Source organism: Anser cygnoides, chromosome 29, assembly GCF_040182565.1.
Source record: "Anser cygnoides isolate HZ-2024a breed goose chromosome 29, Taihu_goose_T2T_genome, whole genome shotgun sequence".
Taxonomy (NCBI): Eukaryota; Metazoa; Chordata; class Aves; order Anseriformes; family Anatidae; genus Anser; species Anser cygnoides.
The window spans coordinates 1,759,751-1,775,100 of record NC_089901.1 but is presented as its reverse complement, the minus strand read 5'-3'; the positions used below and the strand labels follow the sequence as shown (position 1 = coordinate 1,775,100).

At 65.6% G+C, this 15,350-nt stretch overlaps 1 protein-coding gene across 1 annotated transcript in view; it reads left to right on the top strand.

Annotated features, from left to right (window-relative positions):
* The window catches only part of L1CAM (L1 cell adhesion molecule), a 47,813-nt gene that overhangs the window by 26,463 nt on the left and 6,000 nt on the right, over window positions 1-15,350 (top strand). Inside the window, 15 exon segments of the mRNA XM_066984569.1 lie at window positions 1,345-1,368; window positions 1,371-1,414; window positions 2,765-2,959; window positions 2,961-2,982; window positions 5,158-5,226; window positions 5,229-5,275; window positions 8,427-8,547; window positions 8,550-8,621; window positions 8,624-8,656; window positions 9,290-9,344; window positions 10,104-10,225; window positions 13,042-13,170; window positions 13,173-13,208; window positions 14,347-14,469; window positions 14,731-14,898. Of these exon segments, the coding sequence (XP_066840670.1) occupies window positions 1,345-1,368; window positions 1,371-1,414; window positions 2,765-2,959; window positions 2,961-2,982; window positions 5,158-5,226; window positions 5,229-5,275; window positions 8,427-8,547; window positions 8,550-8,621; window positions 8,624-8,656; window positions 9,290-9,344; window positions 10,104-10,225; window positions 13,042-13,170; window positions 13,173-13,208; window positions 14,347-14,469; window positions 14,731-14,898 (1,260 nt within the window).

Genomic DNA, 15,350 nt, shown 5'->3' with positions numbered 1-15,350 from the left:
ACCCCCCCCAAACCCCATAACCCCCCCAAGACCCCAAGACCCCCCAAGGGGTACCCCCCCCCAAAAAAAATTGGGTCCCTGCCCCCCAAACCCCATAACCCCCCCCCCCAAAAAAAAACCATAACCCCCCCCCAAAACCCCAATAACCCATGGGGACCATAAATACCCCAAAACCCCATAACCCCCCCCCCCCCCCAAAAAAAACAATAACCCCCCCCCGGGGGTGACCCCAATAACCCCTGGGGAGCCTGAACCCCCCCCAAACCCCATAACCCCCCCAAGACCCCAAGACCCCCCAAGGGGTACCCCCCCCCAAAAAAATTGGGTCCCTGCCCCCCCAAACCCCATAACCCCCCCCCCCCAAAAAAAAACCATAACCCCCCCCCCAAAACCCCAATAACCCATGGGGACCATAAATACCCCAAAACCCCATAACCCCCCCCCCCAAAAAAAACAATAACCCCCCCCGGGGGTGACCCCAATAACCCCTGGGGAGCCTGAACCCCCCCCAAACCCCATAACCCCCCCCAAGACCCCAAGACCCCCCAAGGGGTACCCCCCCAAAAAAATTGGGTCCCTGCCCCCCAAACCCCATAACCCCCCCCCCCCAAAAAAAAACCATAACCCCCCCAAAACCCCAATAACCCATGGGGACCATAAATACCCCAAAACCCCATAACCCCCCCCCCAAAAAAAACAATAACCCCCCCCGGGGGTGACCCCAATAACCCCTGGGGAGCCTGAACCCCCCAAACCCCATAACCCCCCCAAGACCCCAAGACCCCCCAAGGGGTACCCCCCCAAAAAAATTGGGTCCCTGCCCCCCAAACCCCATAACCCCCCCCAAGACCCCAAGACCCCCCCAAGGGGTACCCCCCCCCCAAAAAATGGGGTCCCTGCCCCCCAATCCCCATAACCCCCCCGCAGACCCCAATAACCCCCCCAAGACCCCAAGACCCCCCCCAAGGGGTACCTCCCCCAAAAAAATGGGGTCCCTGCCCCCCAAACCCCATAACCCCCCCAAGACCCCAATACCCCCCCCCAAGGGGTAACCCCCCCCCAAAAAAATGGGGTCCCTGCCCCCCCAATCCCCATAACCCCCCCAGACCCCAATAACCCCCCCCCAAGACCCCAAGACCCCCCCAAGGGGTACCCCCCCAAAAAAATGGGGTCCCTGCCCCCCAAACCCCATAACCCCCCCCCCAAGACCCCAATAACCCCCCCCAAAAGGGATTTGGGGGCTTTTGGGGTCCCTGAGCCCCCCCCAATGCACTCGGGGTATTTTTTTGGGGGGGGGGGCACGGGGGGGGTCATTCTGAGCCTCTTTTTGTGTCCCCCCCCCAGCCCCTGAGCGCAACCCCGGGGGGGTCAGGGGGAGGGCAACGAGACCGACAACATGGTCATCAGCTGGCAGGTGGGGGCCGGGGGGGGCACGGGGGGGGCACGGGGGGGGTTGGGGGGGCACGGGGGGGGGGGCTTGGGGTCCTGGGGGGTCACGGGGGGGTTATGGGGGGAAATGGGGGGTTATAGGGGGTTGGGGGGTTGGGGGGTTATAGGGGGGTTTTGGGGGGGGGGTTAGAGGGGGTTATGGGGGGGCTGGGGGGCTTGAGGGGGTCTTGGGGGGCTGGGAAGGGTTGGGGGGGTCTTTGGGGGGTCGTGGGGGGGTCGTGGGGGGTTATGGGGGGAAATGGGGGTTATGGGGGGGATATAGGGGGTTTTGGGGGGGGTTGGGGGGGGGTTATGGGGGGGCTGGGGGGAGGTCTTGGGGGGGTTGGGGGGGGGGGTTGGGGGGTCATGGGGGGGTCTTGGGGGAAATGGGGGGGTTATGGGGGGTCTTGGGGTGGTTTGGGGGGGTCTTGGGGGGTGGGGAGGGTCTGGGGGGTCTTGGGGGGGGTTGGGGGGTCTTGGGGGGGGGGGGTCTTGGGGGGGTTTGGGGAGGGTCTTGAGGGGGGACTGGGGGGGTTGGGGGGGGGGGGGGGTCACGGGGGGTCACGGGGGGGTTATGGGGGGTTGGGGCTGGGGGGGCTTGGGGGAGGTCTTGGGGGGTCACGGGGGGTCATGGGGGGTCTTGGGGGGGGGGGGTCACGGGGGGGTTATGGGGGGGGGGAAATGGGGGGTTGGGGGGGGGGGGGGGTTATAGGGGGTTTTGGGGGGGTTGGGGGGGTTATGGGGGGGGGCTTGGGGGGGGCAGGGGGTTTTGGGGGAACTGGGGGGGTCTTGGGGGGGGGGTCACGGGGGGGTTTGGGGGGGGAAATGGGGGGGTTATGGGGGGGATATAGGGGGTTTGGGGGGGGTGGGGGTCTTGGGGGGACTGGGGGGGGTTGCGGGGGGTTGAGGGGGGCTTGGGTGGGGGGTTATGGGGGGGGTCTTGGAGGGGTTTTGGGGGGGCTGGGGGGTCTCGGGGGGGGTCTTGGGAGGGTTGGGGGTCTCGGGGGGGGTCTTGGGGAGGGCTGGGGGTTTGGGGGGGTTATGGGGTCTTGGGGGGGTCGTGGGGGGGGGTTATGGGGGGAAATGGGGGGGAATGGGGGCGGTTTTGGGGGGGGTTGGGGGGGACTGGGGGGGACTGGGGGGGTTTGGGGGGGTCTGGGGGGGGTCACGGAGGGGGCTGCGGATGGCTACGGGGGGGCTCGGTCACTTTTAGGGGATTTGGGGGATTTTTTTTTTAGGGATTTTTGGGTGGGGGGGTCTCAAAAAAAAAAAAAAAAAAAAAAGAGGGGGGTCCCTAACATTTCCCCCCCCCCCCAAAAAAATCCGCCCCCCGCAGCCGCTGCCGCCGGGGGACTGGAACGCCGCCGAGGTGCGGTACCGGGTGCAGTGGAGGCCCCTGGAGCCGGGGGGGGCCCCTGGAGCGAGGAAATCGTGGGGGCCCCCGTGGTGGTGGGGGCACCCCCCCTTCAGCCCCTTCCAGATCCGCGTGCAGGCCCTCAACGAGGCGGGGAAGGGGCCCGAGCCCCCTGGTCGTGGGGTACTCGGGGGAGGACCGTGAGTAACGGGGGGGGGGCAAAAAAAAAAATTGGGGGGGGGTAAAAAAAAAATTGGGGGAGGGGGGTAAAAAAAAATTGGGGGGAAGGGGGAAAAATTGGGGGGAAGGGGGAAAAAATGGGGGAGAGGGGGAAAAATTGGGGGGGGCAAAATAATTGGGGGGGGGGGGGAATGGGGGGGCAAAAACAATTGGGGGGTAAAAAATTGGGGGGAAGGGGGAAAAATGGGGGGAAGGGGGAAAAAATGGGGGAAAGAGGGAAAAATGGGGGGTCAAAATAATTGGGGGGGAAAAATGGGGGGGCAAAAAAAATTGGGGGGGTAAAAAAAATTGGGGAGGGGGGAAAAATTGGGGGGAAGGGGGAAAAAATGGGGGGACAGGGGGAAAAATTGGGGGGGCAAAATAATTGGGGGGGGAAATGGGGGGCAAAAAAAATTGGGGGAAGGGGAAAAAATGGGGGAAAGAGGGAAAAAATGGGGGGTCAAAAAAAATTGGGGGAAGGGGGAAAAATTGGGGGGAAGGGGGAAAAATTGGGGGGCAAAATAATTGGGGGGGCCAAAATAATTGGGGGGGGGGGGAAATGGGGGGGCAAAAAAAATTGGGGGGTAAAAAATTGGGGGGAAGGGGGAAAAAATGGGGGGAAGAGGGAAAAAATGGGGGGTCAAAATAATTGGGGGGGGGGAAATGGGGGGGGCAAAAAAATTGGGGGAAAGGGGGAAAAATTGGGGGGAAGGGGGAAAAATTGGGGGAGAGGGGGAAAAATGGGGGGCAAAATAATTGGGGGGCAAAAAATATTAGGGGGCAAAAAAAAAAATTGGGGGGCAAAAAAAATTGGGGGGTAAAAAAAATTGGGGCGAAGGGAGAAAAAATGGGGGAGAGGGGGAAAAAATGGGGGGCAAAATAATTGGGGGGGCAAAAAAAAAATTGGGGGGCAAAAAATAAAATTGGGTTCCAAAAAAAATGGGGGGGCAAAAAAAATTGGGGGGGTAAAAAAAAGATTGGGGGGAAGGGGGAAAAAATTGGGGGGAAGGGAGAAAAATGGGGGAGAGGGGGAAAAAAATGGGGGGGCAAAATAATTGGGGGGGGGGCAAAAAAAAAATTGGGGGGCAAAAAATAAAATTGGGTTCCAAAAAAAAAATGGGGGGGCAAAAAAAAAATTGGGGGGGGGGGGGTAAAAAATTGGGGGGAGGGGGAAAAAATGGGGGGAAGGGGGAAAAAAATGGGGGGGGGCAAAATAATTGGGGGGGGCAAAAAAAAAATTGGGGGGGCAAAAAATAAAATTGGGGGGCAAAAAAAATGGGGGGGCCAAAAAAATTGGGGGGCCAAAAAAATTGTGGGGGCAAAAAATGGAGGGGGGGGCAAAAAGAAATTGGGGGGGGATATAATGGGGGGAGTTTGGGGGGGGGGAAGGCTGGATTGGGGGGGGGGGGCCTGAAAAAGGGGGAGACCCTGGGGGGGCAAAAGGGGGGGGCAAAGGGGGAGCAAAAGGGAGAACCCAAAGGGGGGCTCCCTACTTTTTGGGGGGGTCCCTATTTTTTAGGGGGGGGGTCGGGGGGGTCCCAGCCTTGTGCCCCCCCCCCGCAGTTAAGGGGGACCCCAAAAATGGGGAGAACCCGAAGGGGGGGCCTATTTTTTTTGGGGGGGTGTCTCTATTTTGGGGGGGGTCCCTATTTTTTTGGGGGGGGGTCCCAGCCTTGTGCCCCCGCAGTTAGGGGGACCCCAAAAATGGGGAGAACCCAAAGGGGGGGGGGGACCCCAAATGGGGAGAACCCAAAGGGGGGGCTCCCTATTTTTTTGGGGGGGGTCCCTATTTTTGGGGGGGGGTCCCTATTTTTGGGGGGGGGGGTCCCAGCCTTGTGCCCCCCCCGCAGTTAGAGGGGACCCCAAAAATGGGGAGAACCCAAAGGGGGGGGCTCCCTATTTTTTTTGGGGGGTCCCTATTTTTTTGGGGGGTCCCTATTTTGGGGGGTCTCTATTTTGGGGGGGGTCCCTATTTTTTTGGGGGGGGGTCCCAGCCTTGTGCCCCAGTTAAGGGGGGACCCCAAAAATGGGGAGAACCCAAAGGGGGGGGGCTCCTATTTTTTTGGGGGGGGGTCTCTATTTTTTTGGGGGGGGGTCCCTATTTTTTGGGGGGGGGGGGTCGGGGGGGGGTCCCAACCTCGTGCCCCCCCCCGCAGTGCCCCTGGCGTACCCCGAGAACGTGGGGGTGGAGATCCTCAACAGCAGCAGCGTGCGGGTGCGCTGGAGCCTGGGGGGGGCCCCCAACTGCTGCGGGGGCACCTGCGGGGCTTCCGGGTAAGGGGGGGCAGGGGGGGGGGGCAGGGGGGGGTCGTGGGGGGGGTCATGGGGGGGTCATGGGGGGCGGGGGGGTCATGGGGGGCGGGGGGGGGCAAGGGGGTGGCGTGGGGGGGTATGGGGGATGGGGTTTTGGGGGTATGGGGGGGGGTTTGGGGGGTTTATGGGGTGTGGGGGGGCTGCTGGGGGAGCTATGGGGGGCTATGGGGTATGGGGGGGCTTTTTGGGGGGGGCTATGGGGTACTGGGGGGCTTTGGGGTTTTGGGGTGGCTTTTGTGGGGGGGGTTTAAGGGGTATGGGGGGTTGGCGGGGGGCTTTGGGGGGGTTATGGGTTTTGGGGGGGGCTTTGGGGTTTTGGGGGGGCTTTTGGGGGGTTATGGGGTATGGGGGGGGGGGGTTGGCGGGGGGCTTTGGGGGGGCTATGGGGTATTGGGGTGCTATGGGGGGGCTATGGGGTATGGGGGGGGTGCTGGGGGGGCTATGGGCTATGGGGGGGGTTGTTTTGGGGGGGTTATGGGTTTTGGGGGGGGGCTTTGGGGTTTTGGGGGGGCTTTTGGGGGGGGCTTTATGGGGTATGGGGGGTTGGCGGGGGGCTTTGGGGGGGCTATGGGGTTTGGGGTGCTATGGGGGGCTGCTGGGGGGCTATGGGGGGCTATGGGCTATGGGGGGGCTTTTTGGGGGGGGGGCTATGGGGTACTGGGGGGCTTTGGGGTTTTGGGGTGGCTTTTGGGGGGGGTTTATGGGGTATGGGGGGGTTGCCGGGGGGGCTTTGGGCTATGGAGGGGCTTTTTGGGGGGGCTATGGGGTACCGGGGGGCTTTGGGGGGCTATGGGCTATGGGGGCTTTTTTTGGGGGGGGTTATGGGTTTTGGGGGGGGCTTTGGGGTTTTGGGGGGGCTTTTGGGGGGGGGGTTATGGGGTATGGGGGGGCTGCCGGGGGGCTTTGGGGGGGGTTATGGGTTTTGGGGGGGGGCTTTGGGGTTTGGGGGGCTTTTGGGGGGGTTATGGGGTATGGGGGGGTTGGCGGGGGGGCTTTGGGGGGGCTATGGGGTATTGGGGTGCTATGGGGGGGCTATGGGGTATGGGGGGGGGGTGCTGGGGGGCTATGGGCTATGGGGGGGTTGTTTTGGGGGGGGTTATGGGTTTTGGGGGGGGGGCTTTGGGGTTTTGGGGGGGGGGCTTTTGGGGGGTTTATGGGGTATGGGGGGGTTGCTGGGGGGCTTTGGGGGGGCTATGGGGTTTTGGGGTGCTATGGGGGGCTGCTGGGGGGGCTATGGGGGGGCTATGGGCTATGGGGGGGCTTTTTGGGGGGGGGGCTATGGGGTACTGGGGGGCTTTGGGGTTTTGGGGTGGCTTTTGGGGGGGGTTTATGGGGTATGGGGGGTTGGCGGGGGGCTATGGGCTATGGGGGGGGCTTTTTGGGGGGGCTATGGGGTACCGGGGGGGCTTTGGGGGGGCTATGGGCTATAGGGGGGCTTTTTTGGGGGGGGTTATGGGTTTTTGGGGGGGGGCTTTGGGGTTTTGGGGGGGGCTTTTGGGGGGGGTTTATGGGGTATGGGGGGGTTGGCGGGGGGCTTTTGGGGGGGGGGTTATGGGTTTTGGGGGGGGGCTTTGGGGTTTTGGGGGGGCTTTTGGGGGGGGTTTATGGGGTTTGGGGGATTGGCGGGGGGGCTTTGGGGGGGGTTATGGGTTTTTGGGGGGGGGCTTTGGGGTTTGGGGCGACTTTTTGGGGGGGGTTTATGGGGTATGGGGGGGCTGCTGGGGGAGCTATAGGCTATGGGGGGGCTTTTGGGGGGGGGCTATGGGGTACTGGGGGGCTTTGGGGTTTTGGGGTGGCTTTTGGGGGGGGGTTTATGGGGTATGGGGGGGGTTGGCGGGGGGGGCTATGGGGGGGGCTATGGGCTATAGGGGGGCTTTTTTGGGGAGGTGGTTATGGGTTTGGGGGGGGCTTTGGGGTTTTGGGGGGGGCTTTTGGGGGGTTGGGGTATGGGGGGTTGGCGGGGGGGCTTTGGGGGGCTATGGGGTATTGGGGTGCTATGGGGGGGCTGCTGGGGGGGCTATGGGGGGGCTATGGGCTATGGGGGGGCTTTTTTGGGGGGGGGGCTATGGGGTACTGGGGGGGCTTTGGGGTTTTGGGGTGGCTTTTGGGGGGGGGGGTTATGGGGTATGGGGGGGTTGCCGGGGGAGCTTTGGGGGGGCTATGGGGTATGGGGGGGCTATGGGGGAGGCTATGGGGTATGGGGGGGCTGCTGGTGGGGCTGTGGGGGGGCTTGTTTTGGGGGGGTTATGGGTTTTTGGGGGGGGCTTTGGGGTTTTGGGGTGGCTTTTGGGGGGGGTTTATGGGGTATGGGGGGGTTGCCGAGGGGCTATGGGGGGCTATGGGTTATGAGGGGGCTTTTTTTGGGGGGGGGCTTAGTGGTGGGGGGGGCTTTTGGGTTATGGGGGGGCTATTGGGGTTGGGGGGAGATTTTGGGGTTTGGGGGGGGGGCTTTTGGGGGGTTTATGGGGTATAGGGGGGCTGCTGGGGGGGGGGGGGTTATGGGGTATGGGGGGGCTGTGGGGTATTGGGGAGCTATGGGGGGGTTATGGGGGGGCTGCTGGGGGCTATGGGGTATTGGGGGGCTATGGGGGGGTTATGGGGGGGCTGCTGGGGGGGCTATGGGGTATTGGGGGGCTATGGGGGGGTTATGGGGGGGCTGCTGGGGGGCTATGGGGCATTGGGGAGCTGTGGGGGGGTTATGGGTTATGGGGGGGCTGCTGGGGGGGCTATGGGGTATTGGGGAGCTATGGGGGGGTGCGGGGGGTGGGATATAGGGGTGCAAGGGGGGTGTGGGGGGGTCTCTTGGGTTTATGGGGGCTTCGGGGGGGCTGGGGGGGTCTGGGGGAATCAGGGGGGTCCTGGGGGGGTCCGGGGGGGTCTGGGGGCTTTGGGGGGGGTCTGGGGGAGGCCGGGGGGGGGGGGGGTCTGGGGGCTTGGGGGGGGGGGTCTGGGGGGGGCCGGGGGGGGGTCTGGGGGAGTCAGGGGGGGGTCCGGGGGGGGGGTCCGGGGGGGGTCTGGGGGCTTTGGGGGGGTCTGGGGGGGGGGGTCTGGGGGAGGCCGGGGGGGTCTGGGGGGGTCCTGGGGGGGTCTCCACGTCCTGCCCCCCCCCCAGGTGCTGTACTGGCGCGAGGGCTGGGTGGGGGAGCGGGCCCGGCGCCAGGCCCCCCGCGGCGGCCGCCGCCGCCCCCCGCCCCCCCGGGGTGCTGACGGTGCTGGGCGAGAGCGGGGGGCCCTGCTGGGGGGCTGCGGCCCTGGAGCCGCTACCGGCTGCAGGTGGTGGTCTTCAACGGGCGGGGGGACGGCCCCCCAGCGAGCAGATCCGCTTCGAGACCCCCGAGGGAGGTGAGGGGCTCCCCCCCCCCCAAAAAAAAAAAAAACGCCCCCCCCCCCCAAAAAAAACCACCCCCCCCAAAAAAAATACCCCCCCCAAAAAAAAACTCCCCCCAAAAAAAAACCGCCCCCCCCAAAAAAATACCCCCCCCCCAAAAAAAAAAACCACCCCCCAAAAAAACACCCCCCAAAAAAAAAACTCCCTCCCCCCAAAAAAACCCCTCCCCAGACCCCCAAATCCCCCCCAAGACCCCAAAATCCTCTTGTAGGGACCCCAAAAACCTCCCCTGAGACCCCCCCCCCCCCACGCAGCACCCCAAAATGTTCCTGGAGACCCCCCCCCCCACCCTGGGACCCCCAAATCCCCCGGGACCCCCAAACCTGCCCCAAATCCCTCCCAGGACCCCCCAAATCCCCCAGGGACCCCAAATCCCCAGGGACCCCCAAACCTGCCCCAAATCCCTCCCAGGACCCCCTCAAACCCCCCGGGACCCCCAAATCCCCTCTGGGACCCCCAAACCTGCCCCAAATTCCTCCTGGGACCCCCAAACCTTCCCCAACCCCCCCAGGACCCCCAAATCCCCCGGGACCCCCAAACCTTCCTCAAATCCCCCTGGGACCCCAAATCCCCCCTGGGACCCCCAGACCTGCCCCAAATCCCCCTGGGACCCCCGCAGATCCCCCTGGGACCCCTAAATCTGTCCCAAATCCCTCCCAGGACCCCCCCAAATCCCCCGGGACCCCAAATCCCCCTGGGACCCCCAAACCTTCCCCAAATCCCCCTGGGATCCCCCCAAACCTTCCCCAAATCCCCCGGGACCCCCAAACCTTCCCCAAATCCCTCCCGGGACCCCCAGACCTGCCCCAAATCCCTCCCGGGACCCCCCTCAACCTCCCCCGGGACCCCCAAATCCCCGCTGGGACCCCCAAACCTTCCCCAAATCCCCCTGGGATCCCCCCAAACCTTCCCCAAATCCCCCTGGGATCCCCCAAACCTTCCCCAAATCCCTCCCGGGACCCCCAAACCTGCCCCAAATCCCTCCCAGGACCCCCCTCAACCCCTCCCGGGACCCCCAAATCCCCGCTGGGACCCCCAAACCTTCCCCAAATCCCTCCCGGGACCCCCAAACCTTCCCCAACCCCCCAGGACCCCCAAATCCCCCTGGGACCCCCAAACCTGCCCCAAATCCCCCTGGGACCCCCAAACCTGCCCCAAATCCCCCCAGGACCCCCAAATCCCCTCCGGGACCCCCAAACCTTCCCCAAATCCCCCTGGGACCCCAGATCCCCCTGGGACCCCTAAATCTGCCCCAAATCCCCCAGGACCCCCCAGATCCCCCGGGACCCCCAAACCTGCCCCAAATCCCCCCAGCCCCTTTCCTGTCAACCCCCTCCCCCCCGTCCCCACTTCGGGGTCCCCACCTGGGGGTCCCTGACCCCCCCCGCCCCCCTCCCCCAGTGCCGGGCCCCCCGAGGAGCTGCGCGTGGAGCGGGTGGGCGACAGCGCCCTGGCGCTGGCCTGGAAGCGCCCCCGGCACCCCAACGGCATCCTCACGGGCTACGTGCTCCAGTACCAGCAAGGTGAGGGCACTGGGAGCACTGGGAGCACTGGGAGGGGGCTGGGAGGGGGGAACGGGGGCTTGGGGGGCGCTGGAAGGGGATTGGGGGGTGCTGGGAGGGAAATGGGGGGCTTGGGGGGCACTGGGAGGGGGAAATGGGGGCTTGGGGGGCACTGGGGAGGGGACTGGAGGGCGCTGGGAGAGACTGGGAGCATTGGGAAGTGGCACTGGGAGCACTGGGAGGGGGCTAGGAGGGGGAATCGGGGGCTTGGGGGTGCTGGGAGGGGGAAATGGGGGCTTGGGGGGCACTGGGAGGGGACTGGAGGGCGCTGGGAGAGACTGGGAGCATTGGGAAGTGGCACTGGGAGCACTGGAGGGCACTGGGAAGTGGCAATGGGAGCACTGGGAGGGGGCTGGGAGGGGGGATTGGGGGCTTAGGGGGCACTGGGAGGGGAAATGGGGGCTTGGGGGGCACTGGGAGGGGACTGGAGGGCGCTGGGAGAGACTGGGAGCACTGGGAAGTGGCACTGGGAGCACTGGGAGGGGGCTAGGAGGGGGAATGGGGACTTGGGGGGTGCTGGGAGGGGACTGGAGGGCACTGGGAGGGGACTGGAGGGCGCTGGGAGGGGAAATGGGGGCTTGGGGGGCACTGGGAGGGGACTGGAGGGCGCTGGGAGAGACTGGGAGCACTGGGAAGTGGCACTGGGAGCACTGGGAGGGGGCTAGGAGGGGGGAACAGGGACTTGGGGGTGCTGGGGAGGGGACTGGAGGGCACTGGGAGGCAACTGGAGGGCACTGTGGGGGTACTGGGAAGAACTGGGGGGTCACTGGGAGGCACTGGGAGGGCACTGGGAGGAACTGGGGGGGCACTGGGAAGAGCTGGGGGGTTACTGAGAGGCACTTGCAGGAACTGGCAGGATCTGGAGTGCCACTGGGAGGAACTGGGGGTCATTGGGAGGCACTGGGGGGGCACTGGAAAGAACTGGGGGATACTGGGAGGAACTGGGGGGGCACTGGGAGAGAACTGGGGGGAACTGGGAGGGTGCCAGGAGGAACTGGGAGGAACTGGAGGGCCACTGGGAGGAACTGGGGGTCATTGGGGGGCACTGGGAAGAACTGGGGGATACTGGGAGGAACTGGGGGGGCACTGGGGAGGGTACTGGGAGGATCTGGATTGCCACTGGGAGGAACTGGGGGGCACTGGAAAGAACTGGAGGATATTGGGAGGAACTGGGGGGCGCTGGGAGGAACTGGGGGTCATTGGGAGGCACTGGGGGGGCACTGGAAAGACCTGGGGGATACTGGGAAGAACTGGGGGGCACTGGGGGGAACTGGGAGGGTACCAGGAGGAGCTGGGAGGAACTGGAGGGCCACTGGGAGGAACTGGGGGTCATTGGGAGGCACTGGGGGGGCACTGGGAAGACCTGGGGGATACTGGGAGGCACTGGGGGGGCACTGGGAAGAACTGGGGGATACTGGGAGGAACTGGAGGGCCACTGGGAGGAACTGGGGGTCATTGGGAGGCACTGGGGGGGCACTGGGAAGACCTGGGGGATACTGGGAGGCACTGGGGGGGGCACTGGGAAGAACTGGGGGATACTGGGAGGAACTGGAGGGCCACTGGGAAGAACTGGGAGGGTACCAGGAGGAGCTGGGAGGAACTGGAGGGCCACTGGGAGGAACTGGGGGTCATTGGGAGGCACTGGGGGGCACTGGCAAGACCTGGGGGATACTGGGAGGCACTGGGGGGGGCACTGGGAAGAACTGGGGGATACTGGGAGGAACTGGAGGGCCACTGGGAGGAACTGGGGGTCATTGGGAGGCACTGGGGGGCACTGGGAAGACCTGGGGGATACTGGGAGGCACTGGGGGGGGCACTGGGAAGAACTGGGGGATACTGGGAGGAACTGGAGGGCCACTGGGAGGAACTGGGGGTCATTGGGAGGCACTGGGGGGCACTGGGAAGAACTGGGGGATACTGGGAGGAACTGGGGGGGCACTGGGAAGAACTGGGGGATACTGGGAGGAACTGGGGGGGCACTGGGAGGAACTGGGGGTCACTGGGAGGCACTGGGGGGGGCACTGGCAAGAACTGGGGGATACTGGGAAGAACTGGGGGGGCACTGGGGGGAACTGGGGAGGGTACCAGGAGGAACTGGGAGGAACTGGAGGGCCACTGGGAGGAACTGGGGGTCATTGGGAGGCACTGGGGGGGCACTGGAAAGAACTGGGGGATACTGGGAGGAACTGGGGGTCATTGGGAGGCACTGGGGGGGCACTGGAAAGAACTGGGGGATACTGGGAGGAACTGGGGGGGCACTGGGAGGAACTGGGGGTCATTGGGAGGCACTGGGGGGCACTGGCAAGACCTGGGGGATACTGGGAGGAACTGGGGGGCACTGGGGGGAACTGGGGAGGGTACCAGGAGGAACTGGGAGGAACTGGAGGGCCACTGGGAGGAACTGGGGGTCATTGGGAGGCACTGGGGGGGCACTGGGAAGACCTGGGGGATACTGGGAGGAACTGGGGGGGCACTGGGAGGAACTGGGGGTCATTGGGAGGCACTGGGGGGGCACTGGGAAGACCTGGGGGATACTGGGAGGAACTGGGGGGGCACTGGGAGGAACTGGGGGTCATTGGGAGGCACTGGGGGGCACTGGGAAGACCTGGGGGATACTGGGAGGCACTGGGGGGGCACTGGGAAGAACTGGGGGATACTGGGAGGAACTGGGGGGGCACTGGGAAGAACTGGGGGATACTGGGAGGAACTGGGGGGCCACTGGGAGGTACCAGCCGCTTCCTGGGAGGACCGGGGTGTCACCGGTTGCCCCCCCCCAGAGAACGCCTCGGGGCCCCCCCTGGAGCTGGCGCTGCCCCCCGGGACCCTCAACGCCTCCCTGAGCCGCCTGGCGCCGCGTGCCCGCTACCGCCTGGCGCTGAGCGCCAGCACCCGCCTGGGGCCCGGGCCCCCCTGCTGCGCCTGGGCAGCCTGCGGCCTGAGCCCGGTGAGGGGGGGGCGGGGGGGCAAGGGGGGGGCAGGGGGGGCTGGGGGCTGACATTGGGGGGGCTGGGGGGCTGGGAACTGTCATTGGGGGGGCTGGGGGTTGATATGGGGGGGCTGGGGGGTGTCGTGGGGGGGCTGGGGGCTGCCAAAAGGGGCTGGGGGGGCTGGAAATTGTCATTGGGGGGCTGGGAGTTGATATGGGGGGGCTGGGGGCTCTCGTGGGGGGGCTGGGGGCTGTTGTGGGGGGCTGGGGGCCCCCCTGCTGCGCCTGGGCAGCCTGCGGCCTGAGCCCGGTGAGGGGGGCGGGGGGCAAGGGGGGGGGGGCAGGGGGGCTGGGGGCTGTTGGGGGTGGGCTGGGGGCTGTCATTGGGGGGGCTGGGGGGGCTGGGAACTGTCATTGGGGGGGCTGGGAGTTGACATGGGGGGGCTGGAAAGCGACGCGGGGGTCCCGACAGAGCTGGGGGGCGCTGACACTGCCACGGGGGGTCCTAGACATTGCCATGGGGGGGTCTTGAGACCACCGCTGGGGGGGGGGCGAAACCACGAGGGGGGGCCCAAAACTGCTGGGGGGGCCCCGAAACCACTGTGGGGGGGGGAACTGGGAGCACTGGGGGGGACTGGGAGCACTGGGAGGGGGACTGGGAGCACTGGGGGGGGGGAACTGGGAGCACTGGGGGGGACTGGGAGCACTGGGAGGGGGACTGGGAGCACTGGGGAGGGACTGGGAGCACTGGGGGGGGAACTGGGAGCACTGGAGGGGGGAACTGGGAGCACTGGGGGGGACTGGGAGCACTGGGGGGGACTGGGAGCACTGGGGGGGGAACCGGGAGCACTGGGGGGGAACTGGGAGCACTGGGGGGGACTGGGAGCACTGGGAGGGGAACCAGGAGCACTGGGAGGGGAACTGGGAGCACTGGGGGGGACTGGGAGCACTGGGGGGGACTGGGAGCACTGGGGGGGGAACTGGGAGCACTGGTGGTGGTAAGATCACTGGGGGGGCTAAGACCACTGGGGGGTCTCTAAGACCCCCTGGGGTACCCCGCAGGCAGGGCTGGATCTTGGGGGGGGGCAGATCCCATTTTTGGGGCCCCCCCAGTGACGCTGACCCCCCCCCTTTGTGCCCCCCCCACCTTTCCCAGTGCTCCCAGTGCTGGAGAGCGTGATGGTGTCGGAGGTGGGCGAGGACTTCACCGTCCTGCTCTGGACCCTCGCCCACCCCCAGGACAACGTCGAGTTCGAGGTCCAGTACATGAACAAAACCAGTAAGGGCGGCTCACTGGGACTACTGGGGGGGGGGGGGGTATTTTTTTTTTTGGGGGGGGGGGGGGGGCGGAGATGGTTTTGGGGTGGGAATCGGGGGGGGGGGGGGGGGGCGCTGGGGTTAAACGGGGTGGCCGCGCCGGGATGGGGTGGGGGACGAGGGGGGGTGGGGGATTGGGGGGTGGCCTCAAGATGGGGGGGGGGGGGGGGGGTCCCACCTGGTGGTGACCCCCCCTTTGCTGCCCCCCCCCCAAAAAAAAAAGCACCGGACGAGTCGTGGCTCACCTCGGGGCGCGCCAACTCCTCGCTGCGGCAGTACCGCCTGGGGGGCTGCGCCCCGGCACCTCCCTACCGGGTGCAGTTCGTGGGGCGCAACCGCTCGGGCGAGAGCGTGGCCTTCTGGGAGAGCGAGGTGCAGACCAACGGCACGCGTGAGTCCTCGGGGTGTCCCCCCCCCAAAAAAAAAAAAATATAAAAAAATCCCCCCCCCCTTCCCTTTCGGGATGCCTCGAAACGCCGCTGATGTGCTGGGGGCACTCGAAACCGTCATTTGGGGTCCTGAGGGGAGCCCTGAAACCACCTCCTCATGCTTGGAGGGGCTTGAAACCCGCCCCCCCCTCTAAAAAAAAATATTTCTGGAAGAAATTGAACCCCCCCCAAAAAAAATTAAAAAAAAAAAATCCCCCCCCTTGCCCTGGGGGAAGACTTGAAACCGACGCCGATGGGCTGGGGGCACTCGAAACCGTCATTTGGGGTCCTGGGGGGAGCCCCGAAACCACCTCCTGAGGCTTGGAGGGGCCTGAAACCCACCCCCCCCTCCAAAAAATAATAATTCTGGAAGAGATTGACCCCCCCCCCAAAAAAAAATATAAAAAAATCCCCC